Raw genomic sequence first — 16,068 nt, 5'->3', positions numbered from 1 at the left:
TTTTTATAAATTATATATTTCAAACTAGGATTATATAAATATATATATGTATATTATATTTTTTTTAATTTTATCTCAATTAAAAAAATGTTATAACCTTCGAATGATAACTATGGAACTGAAAACATCGGAACATTCCTTTGTTTTATTGTCTCCTTTCATTCGCTAGCTTAATTGACTATATTAATAATTCAGCTAATTTTTTTATAACATTTTGCTACTCGTTATGAAAGTGTATATATATCTACATTGGATATTAAATTTGTAAATATTTTTTTATGAGTGCCTAGTATATCATTGATCTACTCAAGTAATATAATACAAAAAAATTCTTAAAGACACATATATATATACATGAAGAAATTTGATAAGATTACTGTTTAATACATTGATTAGGGAATAAAGCTGTGCATATATGTATGTGAAATTATCTCGACATAAAACAAATAAAAACGAAGTTTGTATAATAAATGCATGAAAAATGAAATTCCACAAACAATAGGATGGTATATAAGTTGCTTATATATATTCCAGATATACAACTCGCATGTCTGTATATAAATTAACAAATTTAATAGTGTAAACAAAGCAGCAAATATAAACATATATATATAGCTAACTTAATTTTTATAAAATATATTCTTCGCTCATAAAAATCCGTATCTTGTTATTTGGTAGCATATTTTTATTATAGAAAATACTACTACCAAAAAACAAAACAAGGAAAATTATATAACCAAACGATTTTTCTTCACAAAACAGAGGAACAGAAAAATTTGGCATGTAGTTACATAATCATATACATGCGTATTTATATTATGACAATATAAACAAACATACAAATATGTATAATATATATATGCAACATTCAAAATACTCTTTTATTTAATAAAGTATAATCAAAATTTGGATTTAAATCGTATGCAATTTTTTTCAACAAAATTAAAAAAAAAAATTTAAATATAATATAAAATGTATAAATTTCATATAATATTAAGTTAAAATATTTTAATTAAATATATATATATATATATTTTTTAATTTCATTAATTTGTTCTTACTGAATAAAATTATGTATAATATGTAATAAAAGAAACAAGTATTGCTAATATTTTTGTAGGTGTATATTATGCGCTGTTTTTAAATAAAATTAATACAAGGTAGGATGCAAAAAAAAAAAAAAAAAAATCTGCATATATAATGTATCAATATATACCACAAATCCACATTTCATATACATATATTTATATATTATTTATTATTATTATTTATTGTTATTCATATAAAATATAATTAAACAACAAATGAAAGAAGAAATTAATAAAAAAGTAATTTTTTCTGAATTATATGTATATTTATGGCGTGTATGAATATTATTTTTTTATTTTAAAAAGCAGCGTCATTTAAAAAAAAATAAAACAAAATAAGGCTACCACGAAAAAGAATATATCTATATAAAAAGCATACATCCATCAACCTATGTATTAATATAAACATATTTATATGTATTTATAGCTATATACACAAATAACACGATTTGAAATGAATAAAAGAGACGGGAAGAATAAACACGGAAACCAGAAAGATAAAAATGACAAATCTGGAGGATCAAAGATTTCCAATAAAACCACAAAAAATGAGAAAACTATAAAAGAAAATGAAAAAAAACAAGATAATCTTATAGAAGAAATGAATATAGAAAATGGGGTAATTGGCAACGAAAAGAAAGATATTAATGGTAGTGAAAAAAACGATTGTACAAAAAAAGAAAACAATGAAAATAAAACTCAAAATAACAAAAATAATGATGATACCAAAAAAAAAAACAACAAAAAAGGAAACAATAATAATGGAGGTAATAAAAACGGAAATGGAAATAATCAAGGTAATGAAAAGGGAGGAAAAAAAAGTAAGGGAAAAAAAAAGGGGGATAAATTGGATTCAATACTCGATGAATTTAAGAAAGAAATTGGAGAAATCCAAATAAAAAAATGTGAAGAAAAAAAAGAAGAAAAGGCTGAAGAAATTAAATACAAAATTGATTTTGATCTAGATGAAATAAAAAAAATAAAAAAAAGTATAATAATAAAAGAACATTTAGTAGAAGAACAAGATAATAAACATATACGATTATTAAACAATTGGCCCCAAGTTGAAAACAGTATACAAACAAATCCAGCAACTATCCCTATTGAAATGGTTTACAAAAATAAAAATTACCCAGTTGGCGAAATATTAAATTATAACAATTATGTATTAAGTGGACAATCTCTACAAGAAAAAAAAGAATTAGAAAAATTGAGTATTGATTATTATCAAGATTTAAGAAAAGCTGCTGAATGTCATAGGCAAGTTAGAAAATATATTCAATCATATATTAAACCTGGAAGAAAAATGATAGATATAGTACAAAAAACAGAACAAAAAACAAAAGAATTAATTTTATCACATAAATTAAAATGCGGATGGGGATTTCCAACAGGTTGTTCATTAAATAATTGTGCAGCACATTATACTCCCAATTATGGTGATGAAACAGTTCTAAAAGAGGATGATGTATGTAAGTTAGATTTTGGAGTTCATGTAAATGGATATATAATTGATTGTGCATTTACAATAGCATTTAATGATAAATATGATAATCTTATTAAAGCTACACAAGATGGTACAAATACTGGTATTAAAGAAGCAGGAATAGATGCAAGAATGTGTGACATTGGTGAAGCTATACAAGAAGCTATAGAATCATATGAAATTGAATTAAATCAAAAAGTATATCCAATAAAACCTATATCAAATTTAAGAGGGCATTCAATATGTAAATATGTTATACATGGGGGCAAATGTGTGCCTATTGTTAAACAGCAAGAAAAACATGAAATTATGGAAGAAGGGGATTTATTTGCTATTGAAACATTTGCATCAACAGGAAAAGGTTTTGTAGTACATGACAATGACTGTTCACATTATATGAGAAATCGGGATGTGCAATATGCACCTATAAGATTAAATTCAGCAAAAACATTATTAAAAGTTATAAATGACAAATTTGATACTTTACCATTTTGTAATAGATGGCTAGATGATTTAGGTCAAACCAGACATTTTATGGCATTAAAAACATTGGTAGATTTAAATATTGTAGAACCATATCCCCCTCTTTGTGATATTAAAAATTCCTTTACCTCCCAAATGGAGCATACTATTTTGTTGCGGCCCACTTGTAAAGAAGTTTTATCTCGTGGACCAGATTTTTAACTCTTTTCTATAAGAGAAGAAAAGTATTCCTTTAACCTTTTCAATAGGTAATAGTATTTATTTGGAAGTATAATATTTATAGGCATCTTTACAACTTATGATAATTGTTTTAGGGCTACCATCATTTTTCAAAAATATGTGACAATACTGTGTTAAATATATTTCACCAAATATATTAAATTTATAAGACAAACTCAGAAAATATAATTTTAAAAAGTTATAAAAGTTTAAAGAATATTTTTTTTTCTCAATTTGAAATTAAACAAGTAGCATACATAAAAATATCAGCTTAGTTTTTGTGATAACCTTGAAAGGAAACTACATGAGCATATTCCCAATATAATTTAAAATATTTTGAGTGAGTCGTTTTAGCTACATTTCGAACTGTTATTAATCCGTTAATGGATACATGTATTCGCAATTTTCACAAGGGACCTCATTATTTAAGCCTTTGTATTTTAGACGAATATAACCCATTTTAACATAAATATGTAATAAACCTTCATAGTAATATATATTCCATATCTTTGTTTATAATATTTAAAAACTTTGGTTTTTTTGGTTGTTTCTTTTTTTAATTATTTTTTAAACCAAATTGACAAACTATTGTAGAATTATAATATATTTTATTTTTATCATGACTTTAATTAAATATGTAAGTACCGTACCCAATGTGTCTCATTATGTTTATCGTTTAAAAAAACGTATCGAAAAAATATAGAATTTGCAAAATGGAAGATAAAAAATATTTCTATATTTATTGTTCTATTTACTTGGAAATTTAAGTTATTTAAAAATTCATATATTGAATTATATAACAAAAAAAGGGGGAAAATAAAGTTTATACATATATAGGTATATATACACATATAACGTATAAAAATATGCATCAATAATATATTACAAATAATTATAAATTTCAATTCAAAATAAAACAAAAATAATAAATATATATATATATGTATATGATACATGCATGTTTTTTTAATGATAAAAATTAATGAATTAAAAGTGTAATACACGCATATATGAATACATTTATAATTTTTGTATAGAAAAGAAAAAGCAATGCAAAAATTATTTTAACATTATACATTGCTACTGGACAATGGATACACACATGTGAAAAAGATGGTCCATGATTGAAACGTATGCGTATATACTCATATGTATATTATGAGTATTATTAATTAAAATTTATAGGAGGGGATAAAAAAAATGTATATTTATTAAAAAAAAATTAATTTGAAAAAAAATAAAGTATAAATAAAATAGGATAAAACAAACTTCTTTACGAAATTATATTTAAAAATGGTAAATTATTATTATTTAGTTTTTTGAGCTGCCATTTTTTTTTCCATTTCCATTTGTTGTTGAAATTGTTGCCTAGGCGTTGGTGTTGTTTTACGCGTTAACACCATTGAAACAAATTCTATAATGGCTAATAAAACGCCTCCTACTATTGCATTTCTCGAAGAAGATCGCCATCCTCCTCTCATAGCTAAAACACCACCAGTAAAAAATCCACTTCCAATAGCATTCCAATGATCTTCTTTCTTTCTTAAATATTGAAATGTACAATCAAAGCAACTAAATGTTCCACCCCATACAGCAAAATTTCCACCTAATATAGGTGCCCTCATACGGCTACTATATAGAGCCCCACTTAACATATCTCCTTTAGGGCTATTTCTTGCGCCCTTTAAAAAATGCCATATATATCCTCCTATACACCCCATACCAAATGCCCCACCCATATCTTCTATTATTCTATCTGGGCAAGGCTCCCTTGCTAAATCTCTTTCTTGTGCCATTTTTTATAACATGTCAATACAAAAACAATACTAATTAATTTGGTATATTTTATGTTGGCAAAAAAAATAAAATAATAATATATGTAATGGAGTATATATTTAAAGCCTGGAAAATAAATAATAAAGGAATAAAACAATCAAATTGAATTCTGAAATCCTTTATAAGGCTATGAATGTATATCTTGTTTGTTTATCAATTCCGTATTATAACCTTTTTTTTAAATCTGAAAATATAATTGCCCCTATATACATTAACCCCTTTTTTCTTGTGTTAATTTTTTCTTGCTAATAATAATTATACTTAGGTAAGAATAAATTGGTATACTAACAAAAATATATTCTACATAGGTGTGGAGAAAAAAGGGAAACCAAAAAAATAATGCTGTTTACACAATGTATAGCACATGTAATATATTGGAATACAAATATAGAATCACCTGATTTTCTGTTTGTTCACTTTATTAATTTATCACTTGTTCGAGCGTGTACACATATGGATATATATACACACAAATATATATGTATATGTACATGCAATATAAATACCACAATTCATAAGTTGATTTTTGGATATGCAAAAATACATACTTTTAGTTTATACATTTGTGCAATGTGATGGCATTACATATATGTATATGTGTATTATGTATATATACTCTTTCTTTGTTTTTCATTTTATCAAAATTAAATATTTTTTAAGCTTAAATTATGTATATGTTTAATTTGCATACATGTAAATAAATGCGTATGCATAAATATGTATGCAAGTATATATATTTATGTATATGTTATGCGACATTTATTAAAATGTACTTTACACAGTTTTATGTTTTATATTTACTTTTTATAAATCATAAATGTACAAAAAATTTAATTATAAGTTCTTCATATAACATGAAATCACATATATATTTGTTCATTTAGAGAACATTATAATAAATAAATGTATATATATATATATATATAACATCTCGATGAGTTACATTATTTATGCTATTATCCCTATTGCGTTGTTTAAATATGTAAATGCAAACATGTGGATAATATTATATATAGATTATTTATTTATATATTTTTTAAATCATAATTTAACAATTTTAACTCATAAAAAAAAACGCAAAAAAATTAAAAGCATATTTTTTGTTTGCTAAAAAAACTTAAAAAGGGGGTATATAAAATTAATAATAATTTTTTACTTAATCGTTTTGTTTTTAAAGAATATTTTTTCTTGTTCTCATGTATTAAAATTAAGGGAATATAAAATGTACTTCTAAATTAAATATATATTATACACCTTTGGTGTCAATATTATTTGTATATATAATGAATCCGTTTAATATATATAATAAGGGCTATGATTGAGGGGCCTATATAAAATACTTTACGCAAAAAATTGCATTTCTTTTTATATAATATTATGTACATATGTATGGTCATGGAAAAAAATATAAATATAAGCATACCGGTTTAAAGGATCCCATATATAATATCTTATGCAAGGTTATATATAATAAGGATAATATATATGTAGAAAGCGTGGCTTCAAATAATTCACGTTTTGCATAAAAGCCCCTTAAAGTATTATTTTTTTATATATATAATTTTCATTACATATTTCCAATATATATAAATGTATATACGAAATGTGCTGATAACACGAGAATATACACGTGTTATATATATAAATTAATACAATGGTAAAAAACGAGATGCGAAAATCTACGTATAATAATATACTGTAAATAAAAATTAACATTCCATATAAAATGCTATTTATTTATAAATAATATATTATTTGAATTGGTGACAAAAAATAATATAATTAAACAATTAATTAAATAAAATTTTCCTTAATTTAAAAGAAAAGCATAGCTCCCATAAAATAACATCCATTTGGAGAACTATTGTTACACTTTTTTTCTTATATAAAAATTAATATATATAAAGCTTATATTTCTATATACACTGAATAAATTTTGAAAGAAATTTAAATATTCTAACAACCACCATTTAATTATTAAAAATAATTGTTTTAATACATACAAATTGTGTAAATTTACTTAACACAAGTTTATATTATTAAATTTTCAAAATGAATTTTCTACGTAGAAACACTGTGAGCTTATGTAAAAGCCATGCTTTAAATAAAACCCTGAACAATTCAGGAAATGTGTTTGCAAAACTAAGTAAAAGAAAATTTACAGATATTAATAGTATTGCAAAATGTAGCCAAAGTGCTCAAACCAAATTTAACTTTGGTGATGGAAGAAAATATGCTTCAAGTGAAGCTCAGAAATTGTCAGAAGTTGTGAAATCAGAAGTTCAACATGAAAAATCAAATTATGAAGCACCCGAAAATATTAAGAAGTTTTTACAAAATTCCGGATGGAAATTTGAAGAGCAAGAAGGAGATGTAAATATGGTATTGACAAAAAATGTAGACGATATGAAAGTCATTATTGATTTTCAGCTTGTATCTCCATTTCAAGCGGAAGGAGAAAATGAAGCTCAAGCTGAAATGACTGATTTTTCAGTAACAGTTGAAAAGCCAAATAAGCAAGGAGGTATAACTTTTTATTGTACTACTCTTCAAAATGACGAAAAATTTAGATATATGATAGGAAATGTCAAATATTATAAAAATGAAGAGGGAAAAAACTCTGTATCATCTTACAATGGCCCAGAATTTGAAGATTTGGATGACTCTTTACAAACATCACTTGATGAATGGTTAGCAAATTTAGGAGTCGACTCAGAATTGTGTGACTTTATTGATTCATGCAGCATTGATAAAGAACAAAGAGAATATATGGCCTGGTTACAAAACATTTCAAATTTTATTGAATCCTAATTTATATTTTTTTCCATCTTCATTTTGTTGTTTTGAAGATTAAGTTAAAGCATATTAATATTTATTTTTATAATAATTAATATATTTTTATGTAAATATTTCATTATATGTTAAATGCAAGGTGTATATATAAATGTGAATTAAAAATATATAAAAGGTTATTTATAATAAAATACAACTGAAAATACATATTAGTAGTTGTGAAACGTGTTTTTATCAAAATGTTAATATGTATTAATTGCGATTATTTTGATTAATGTAGTATTTACATATATACACTCCATAATAAATGGGTAAAATTTTGTACATATAAGACTTGAAATATATAGCTGTTTTAAAATAATAAATAAAAAATATAATTTTTTTTTATGACAACGAAAGGTAAATAGTATATAAACTAGCGAAATTGTAGAACGATGTATTTTTTTTTTTTTGTAAAAAAAATATTTAAAAAAAAAAAATATATGTAGCTATTATATTTGGCTAGTATGTATGGTTCCCGCAATTATATGTGTACGGTTTTCATTTTCCGTTACATATATTATACACACACGCATATATATATATGCATTTAATATTTCTATATATAGGGATATATTAAACTACATTTTTTATTTTTCTTTTAATAATGATATTGAGAATTTTAAACTTTATAAGAGAAATATAATTTTATGAATATTCGTTTTACTAAATATATTATTAACATTTTTTAAAAATGGAAAATATTAACAAAAAAGACGTTTTCGTAAACTTTTTTAAAATGTGTGATAAAAATAACATTGCTAATGTTATACAAAAATATTGTGATGACGATCACGGTGTAGTTTTGAATAATCATCCCGCAAAAAATGAAGAAAAATTTGGATCAATTTATGATTATGCAATTTCTTCTCAGTCAAAAAAATCTGACATACCAAATGCTTTAAGCGTTTCAAGTATATCAACTGTTTCAATTGGTACAACACCTTCAAAAAAGGCGACACACCAAAACAGTTCCCAAAGCATTGATAGTAGTATACGATCTATATGCTTTTATAAAAATACAAAATCATCCGAAAGTGTGCAAACTGTTAAAGATAAAATTGATGTTAAAGTGTGTACCCCTCAAAATAAAAATAAAAATAAAAAGCCAATTAAAGAAGATGATGAAATTTCAAAAATAATTGATAGTATGTGTGAAATTATGGCCCCAGAAGGAAAAGGAAAATTTTTAAAATTTATAGGAGGCAATTATGTCTATGTTTTACTGGAAAATGTTAAGAATCTGCATATATATACAATTATTTATATTATATTTGCTACGAATATATGATCACATCCCATTTTATAATGAAATGATGAGTGGATTTATGGAAATAAAATTGCACATTTAGTTTTATCACATGTTTAAATACATATATGTAAATTTTATATCTTTTTTAGGGTACTTATAATTGCTATCCAATTGAAATGCTTAAGTTAAATCGTGGATATTTAAAAACAAACGCAATGTACAACACCCGTTTTAACTGCAAGGATATTGCTTTAAACCATACAAGAAATATTTTAAAACGTAAATCATATTTTGTTTACATTAATAAACTACATTTTTTGCTAATTAAATTGTATAATGCATATATATTTTTATTTTATTTTTAGAAAAAGGTGATCCCATGAATAAACAAGAGAATGATTTAAATAGAAGAATAACTAATGATGAATTTCTTGATTTTTCTAACAAAATGAACTACATAAAAGATTACATAGTAAAAAATGATACAAATAACGAGAGCATACCAATAAAGGATTATTTGATTAAAGAAGCTGTGGATAACTCAGATCAAAAATGCGGAGAAAACAATAATTCGTATCTTCTGGGGCATCATAATCTGGTACAACAACGAATGAATATGTGTGCATATCATTTATGTAGTTCATAAATATATGAATAATTAATAAATTTTATAAAGAAATAATGAAACTTCAATAGACAAAATTATTATCATAACTTCAATTTATTATCAGGTTAAAGAAAATGTTAAAGTTAAATCATTGAACAATCAATATAAAATCGAAGGGCACAATTCGTATATTCCAGTTGATTATAAAATTGAAAGTTCTGAAAAATGCAGTCTTTATTGTTGAACAAAATGAAATATATAAATTATATATGCAATTTTAATTTCTTTATTTTTATTAATTATTTGTTTAGTAAACTTTAATAAATTATTAACAAACTTTGTATTTATAATGTAGTTTAATTTGTTTATATAGTATCTACTCATTGTTTTGTTTATAATTTTATTAATTTTGTATTCTTAAATTTGTTTTATGAAATATATTTTATCATTTTTTGTGGGCCTTTAATTTTGCACAATTTAATTTTATAGTATTTTTAGAAAATATATTCACATTTCTTTAAATATATTGAAAAAAACAAAAGAAAGAGATAAATATAGAAAGATTGAATTAGCAAAATTAATAGGATATCATTTTTTTTTGTTCATTTTCCCCCCTTTTTCCACAATTTAACTCATAAATAACACATATTGTGATTTCATGGAAAAAGAAAAAGGTAAAAATAGAAAAATATTGATGTTGATAACAGAATAATAATATAGCTTAATTAAAAGAATAACTCAATTAATAATGCTAAAAGTATGAATGTTTGTACATTTTTTAAATCACCGTCGTTTTTTGTATGATAAGCTAACATTTTGATGCTTATTCTGCTATTTTCTTTACCAAATTGTGATTCACTCTGTTATACAGCTCTATATACCAAGCTATATTGGTTTTATCGAAAAAATTATTTTATGTATGACATCATACTCCCAATTCAAACAACTAATTTTGTATATATATATTTATTTATTATATGTGTGTATGGGGATGCATGTATGCTTGTGCACATCTCTCTCTTTAATACAGGTATATACCCTTTTTTAACAGAATTATTTTTAGGAAAAATTTAATAAAATTCGGAAAGATGTATTTAAATAAAGTTTTTGGAAAATATAGTTACCTTGGAAAAGTTGCCAATAACATATTTAATGGGAAAAGTCAATTACAGCATAAAAGGATTTTCAACACGTTTAATAAATTATCTAATAAAGATGAAGCATTTATTTTAAAGAAAGTAGAAAAATATGGAAACTATGTAAAAGAGGGCTACGAATTCAAAGTGGGGATTTGGTTAAACACCTGCAGTTTGTTAGTATTAGGCATGATAAGTTTAGGAGGATATACACGATTAACTGAAAGCGGTTTATCGATAACTGATTGGAAAGTTAATGGGGTAAAATATCCACAAAATGATGAAGAATGGATAAACGAATTTGAAAAATATAAACTAACGCCAGAATATAAAGAAGTACATTATAATATGTCTTTAGAAGAATATAAAAAAATATTTTTTAATGAATGGTTACACAGAACAGTTGGTCGTGGAATAGGTCTATATTTTATTAGTGGAGTTACATATTTTTTATGTAAAAATAGTTTAAAAAAAAATATGCTTAAAAAATTGTCATTTATATTTGGGTTGGGAGCATTTCAAGGGTTTGTAGGATGGTGGATGGTTAAAAGTGGCTTTAAAAAACCAGAAACAGAAAATAAAACCCCAAGAGTTTCACCATATAGATTAGTTTTTCATCTTTTTTGTGCCACGGCAACATATAGTTATCTTTTTCTTAACTCTTTAAAATTAATTGAAATGGGAAAATTAAGAAAAGCATTTTTAAATAGTTCATCGAAAAATTGGAACGAATTTTTATTAAATGAATTGAAAAAAGAATTTTATGAAAAGAAGCATATTACTAAAGGCATGAAAATTGGACTGCTTTCATTTGCATTTTTAGTTTTGTCAAATATTATGTATGGCGGTTTTGTAGCTGGTAATGATGCTGGTTATGCTTATAATACATGGCCAAAAATGATAGATAAATATATACCCGATGAAGTAAAAAAATTTTATACAAATAATATAACACAATATAAACAATTATTTGAAAATACTGCTATTGTACAATTTAATCATAGAATGTTGAGTTATTTAATTGTTTTAAATAGTTTTCTATTATATTTTTATTCAAAAACAATGGCATTGACAAAAAAAACAAAAAAACACTTTATGGTTTTGCCATTTATTACGACAACACAAATGATCACAGGTATATCTGTTTTAGTACACCACGTACCGATACCACTGGCATTAGTGCACCAATTTGGAGGATTTGCCGTTCTGACAACTATTTTACATCTATTAAAGAAGTCCTGTTTCAAGCTTTAAATGGTTGGCACTTCTTTCTTTCGAGTATATATACCCAAACATTAACATTGATGTGTTAAAAATATATACGTTTGTCTTGTAAAAATATAGTTTTTTATGCAAAATAATGGGTATATAGTTATAATAAATTAAATATATTTCGTGAAATTTCATTCAGTTTCTCATACGAAATATCCTATATGTTGCACATATTTCCTCATGCACATACATATATTAATATATATGTATATGTATTGAGAGAAATGTGCTTATTATTGTTTAATTATTTATAGTAACCTGTATTGTTACAGTTTTATTTTTATCTCATTAATTTTTGTTTTGTTTTTTAATACTATTTATTCATTATGTATTTTAATTTTTTTTAATTGTATATATAAATTTAGTTATGTTAAAAAATTTGAATATTCAAGATTATTAACAACATGTGAATCAAAAAGACATTAATTCAATTATGCATTGTTCATAATTTAATGATTTTAAAAAAATATATATAACTTAAAAAAGTTGAGTTTATTGATTTATCTGTACATATATGTATACATAGCTAAAGACAAATTATAGGCTATTTACGTATATGTTTCCTTTCAGTAATATTAATAATTGGTATATAAAAAAACATAGAAAGAACATATAAGTAGTCTTGTTCAATCTGTGATATTTTTTTTTTAAAAAGAATATTAAATTTTTTATCTAAATATATACACATTAAACATGTGCATGAAGACAAATATCAGACCATTGTTATTCCTTCATCTTTGTAACAAATTTTATTTAATTTTTTTTTTTTTAAAAAATGAGTCAATCATTAATTGATTTCTTGGAGTTTGCAATGTATGTTTTTTACCTTTTGTAAATGTTTCATTTTGTTGAATTTTGATTTTTTTATTCTCTTCTTTAATTTTATTTAAGTTATCAGATATATCTTGAGGTATAAGTTTCTCACTTAATGATGTATACATAAATCCTTTCATAATTAGCCAAATAAACGTTTTTAAATTTTGTCCGTTAAATTTATAATATACATTATTATATTCTACAAAATAGCTATCTAGGTGTTTTGTATATTCTTTATATTTGTCTATTTCATTAATATTTCCTTCATTAGTTATTTTTAATATTTGCTCATTTTTAAGAGATGTTTGATATTTTTCTAATAATTCTTTATCCATATTTTGAGCATAATCAGGGAAAACGATTTTATTTTCTATTATATAATTATATAACATAATACATTTAAAATTATAAAAATTTTTAACTTTTTGGATATTTGGTTTAAAAAATAATTTTCCATTTTCATATAATTCATCACATATTATTTTTAGTCTATCTTTTATTTGATTTATATTTTTATTAAAAATATATAATGTATTTTTAATAACTTGATTTGTTTTTTGAGGATCATCAATGTTACAGCCCAATACATTATCTAGTAAGTCTTCTAATGTTATATAGGTATTGTTTGAATAGTTCTTATATATTATAGATATAAAAATAAAAATAGCATCAATAGGATAACAGAAAAAACTGTATTCATTTTCTATAGCATAATTATTAATAAATATAGATATATGACTTTTATTTATTTTATCATTTTCATGTTTAATTGCCTCAATTTTGGGATTATAATAATTTTTTTCCAGTAAATATAATTCATTACTTTCTTCGTTATAATGGTATAATACGGCTTTAGAGGGTTCTGATATGCTTGGTAATTTTATAAAAGAGTAATTTCTTATTATATTTTTGTGTGTATCCTCATTTTTATGTGTATATGGCGCAAATATATGAAATAAAAACGCATTTTCGTTATCCATCTTCTAAAAAAAATCGTAAATGATATCAATCAAAATATAAATATATTCTCTTTCCTTGGTATATTTCCTATTACCTTATTTTACTACCCTATTTTTATATAATATATTTTTTATGTGTATTATTAAATAAACTGAAACCAATTCAGTTTTATTTTTCAAAGTGAGAACATTAGTTATTTTTTATTCCCACGTTTCGTATGTGTATTATACCACATGACTTCATATATATATTATTTATTTTACTACCTTATTTTACTCTTATTTTATTTTTTTATAAGTTAATTTATTAACAGAATCCCATACTCATTTGTATTAAAATCTATATATTCCCGCGTATTTGCTCATAATAAATAATGCATATTACGGCAATTTCGCAAATTGCTCAAATCAAACGATTTAAAATGAGGCTTGAAAATGTTTTACTTTTTGCGGATTAAATATATCACATTTAACAAAATTAATAAATTAAATAAAATTTATTCCTTATAAAATAAATGATAAAATAATATTTAAAATTAGCGGAAAATACGACGTGAAGTAAATATTTAAAAGACATAATGCATCCGATATAACACTCAAAATTTTCTCCTTTGTGTAATTACGTATATTATTATATTATGAAAAATGTGCATACAAGACTGATTAATTAATTAATTAAATAAATACACATTATACGAATATTCTTTCATTTTAATTAAAAAAAATTGTTAAATTCGCTAATATATGTTTGTACAAAAAATGTATTATATGTGTGTAAGTGTAGTATATTTACTAGGCCCATTTTTAATTCAAGTCTCTTAAAGTACAATGCTTAATTTTTTGTATATATCATAACGAGTAAAATGCCCTAATAGTCTTATAAATAAAGCTATACCCAAAATATATGGCATTATATAAATTAATAAAAATACAGAGTTAAATTTTTTGTTACTTAACAAATTGTAATATAGCGCATCGTTCTTATACAATAAATGATTATGCATATATAAATATATGTTTCGTATTATGTGTAGATAGCGTAGATTAGAACAAAATGAGTTACATATAGTTTTTTTTGATCCTATATCATTGATATAGTTTTTTTTCCGCGTATATTCAAACAAGGGTATGCCATTTTAAACGATTTCAAAGTTGTTTCCGATTCATATTTTTTAAATTTTTGTACACTTTTCATATTAAACAGATGAGAATCAAACGATATATATATATATATATATTGGTTGTGAAGTTTAAATAAAAGTTGGAATTTTCCATACCATTGCTTAAAAAAAAAGTATTTAAAGTTAAAAATCCAACATAATACAACTATATATATACATATTTAGTGAAACACGGGTATTTGTTTTGCTTTGAAAAAATATCAGCATATTAATGTGGGTAAAATTGAAGTCGCTTTTTTCTTCTTTGATTTTGGAATTTACGAGTATGTATGCATATATATACGAAAAAAACCTTTAAAATATAATTAATTTAATTTTAATTTAAAATACATACAGAGAAATAGTTTTGCATTAATTTGCACACCATTTTATAAAATGGGCTATAAGTATTTATGTTCTTACGTCTTAAAATGGTTTCATAATTCATCGAAATATACACATTTATTTCAAAAGAACAAAAAATTCAATTATATGAATATTGCACACATATATATATATAATTAAAAAAATATATAATCTTACATGCGTAATTGAAAATAGTAATAAGATCATGCAAAGATTCTATAGAAATCTTAATTTGTTTTTATTTAATTGTACTAATCAATTAAATTTAAAATATAAATATATACCTGATTTTGATTCAAAAAAGGTATATGTTTTCCTATTCACCTATATATTTCAATATTATCATAATCCCATTTTGTGTTGTTATAAGTTAACATTATATATATTTCTATAGACATTCATGAATGTTATCTAAAAAATATATTTTTTATATATATTAGAAAAACTGATGAAATAAAAAAAGCAACACAATTATAGGTATAATAAAAGATCATTGTCTGCCAATTTTATTTTAAAGGTTTAAGTTGAGTTGTACAAAATAAAATTAAATAAAATA

At 23.2% G+C, this 16,068-nt stretch overlaps 6 protein-coding genes across 6 annotated transcripts; 4 read left to right on the top strand and 2 right to left on the bottom strand.

Moving 5' to 3' along the window:
* Positions 1 to 1,542: 1,542 nt before the first annotated feature.
* Positions 1,543 to 3,258, top strand: PY17X_1011800 (methionine aminopeptidase 2, putative; the record flags this gene model as incomplete). Its single annotated transcript, XM_725365.1, has 1 exon — positions 1,543 to 3,258. One exon carries the CDS (start codon positions 1,543 to 1,545, stop codon positions 3,256 to 3,258), a length of 1,716 nt encoding a protein of 571 aa, XP_730458.1.
* Positions 3,259 to 4,583: 1,325 nt separating this feature from the next.
* PY17X_1011700 (mitochondrial import inner membrane translocase subunit Tim17) lies at positions 4,584 to 5,072 on the bottom strand (the record flags this gene model as incomplete). The annotated part of the gene is made up of 1 exon (XM_725364.1): positions 4,584 to 5,072. The coding sequence occupies one exon, from the start codon at positions 5,070 to 5,072 to the stop codon at positions 4,584 to 4,586; it is 489 nt and encodes a 162-aa protein (XP_730457.1).
* Positions 5,073 to 7,164: 2,092 nt separating this feature from the next.
* On the top strand, positions 7,165 to 7,923 carry PY17X_1011600 (uncharacterized protein; the record flags this gene model as incomplete). Its single annotated transcript, XM_725363.1, has 1 exon — positions 7,165 to 7,923. The coding sequence occupies one exon, from the start codon at positions 7,165 to 7,167 to the stop codon at positions 7,921 to 7,923; it is 759 nt and encodes a 252-aa protein (XP_730456.1).
* Positions 7,924 to 8,638: 715 nt separating this feature from the next.
* On the top strand, positions 8,639 to 10,047 carry PY17X_1011500 (conserved Plasmodium protein, unknown function; the record flags this gene model as incomplete). Its single annotated transcript, XM_022956199.1, has 4 exons — positions 8,639 to 9,178; positions 9,346 to 9,475; positions 9,562 to 9,794; positions 9,928 to 10,047. 4 exons carry the CDS (start codon positions 8,639 to 8,641, stop codon positions 10,045 to 10,047), a joined length of 1,023 nt encoding a protein of 340 aa, XP_022813275.1.
* An 844-nt stretch (positions 10,048 to 10,891) lies between these two features.
* PY17X_1011400 (cytochrome c oxidase assembly protein COX15, putative) lies at positions 10,892 to 12,193 on the top strand (the record flags this gene model as incomplete). Its single annotated transcript, XM_725361.1, has 1 exon — positions 10,892 to 12,193. One exon carries the CDS (start codon positions 10,892 to 10,894, stop codon positions 12,191 to 12,193), a length of 1,302 nt encoding a protein of 433 aa, XP_730454.1.
* Positions 12,194 to 12,960: 767 nt separating this feature from the next.
* On the bottom strand, positions 12,961 to 14,007 carry PY17X_1011300 (ribonuclease H2 subunit B, putative; the record flags this gene model as incomplete). The annotated part of the gene is made up of 1 exon (XM_725360.2): positions 12,961 to 14,007. One exon carries the CDS (start codon positions 14,005 to 14,007, stop codon positions 12,961 to 12,963), a length of 1,047 nt encoding a protein of 348 aa, XP_730453.2.
* Positions 14,008 to 16,068: the final 2,061 nt, after the last annotated feature.

The sequence above is a fragment of the Plasmodium yoelii genome, assembly GCF_900002385.2.
Source record: "Plasmodium yoelii strain 17X genome assembly, chromosome: 10".
NCBI lineage: Eukaryota > Apicomplexa > Aconoidasida > Haemosporida > Plasmodiidae > Plasmodium > Plasmodium yoelii.
The sequence above is the reverse complement of the archived record's forward strand: the minus strand, read 5'-3'. Positions and strand labels throughout refer to the sequence as shown.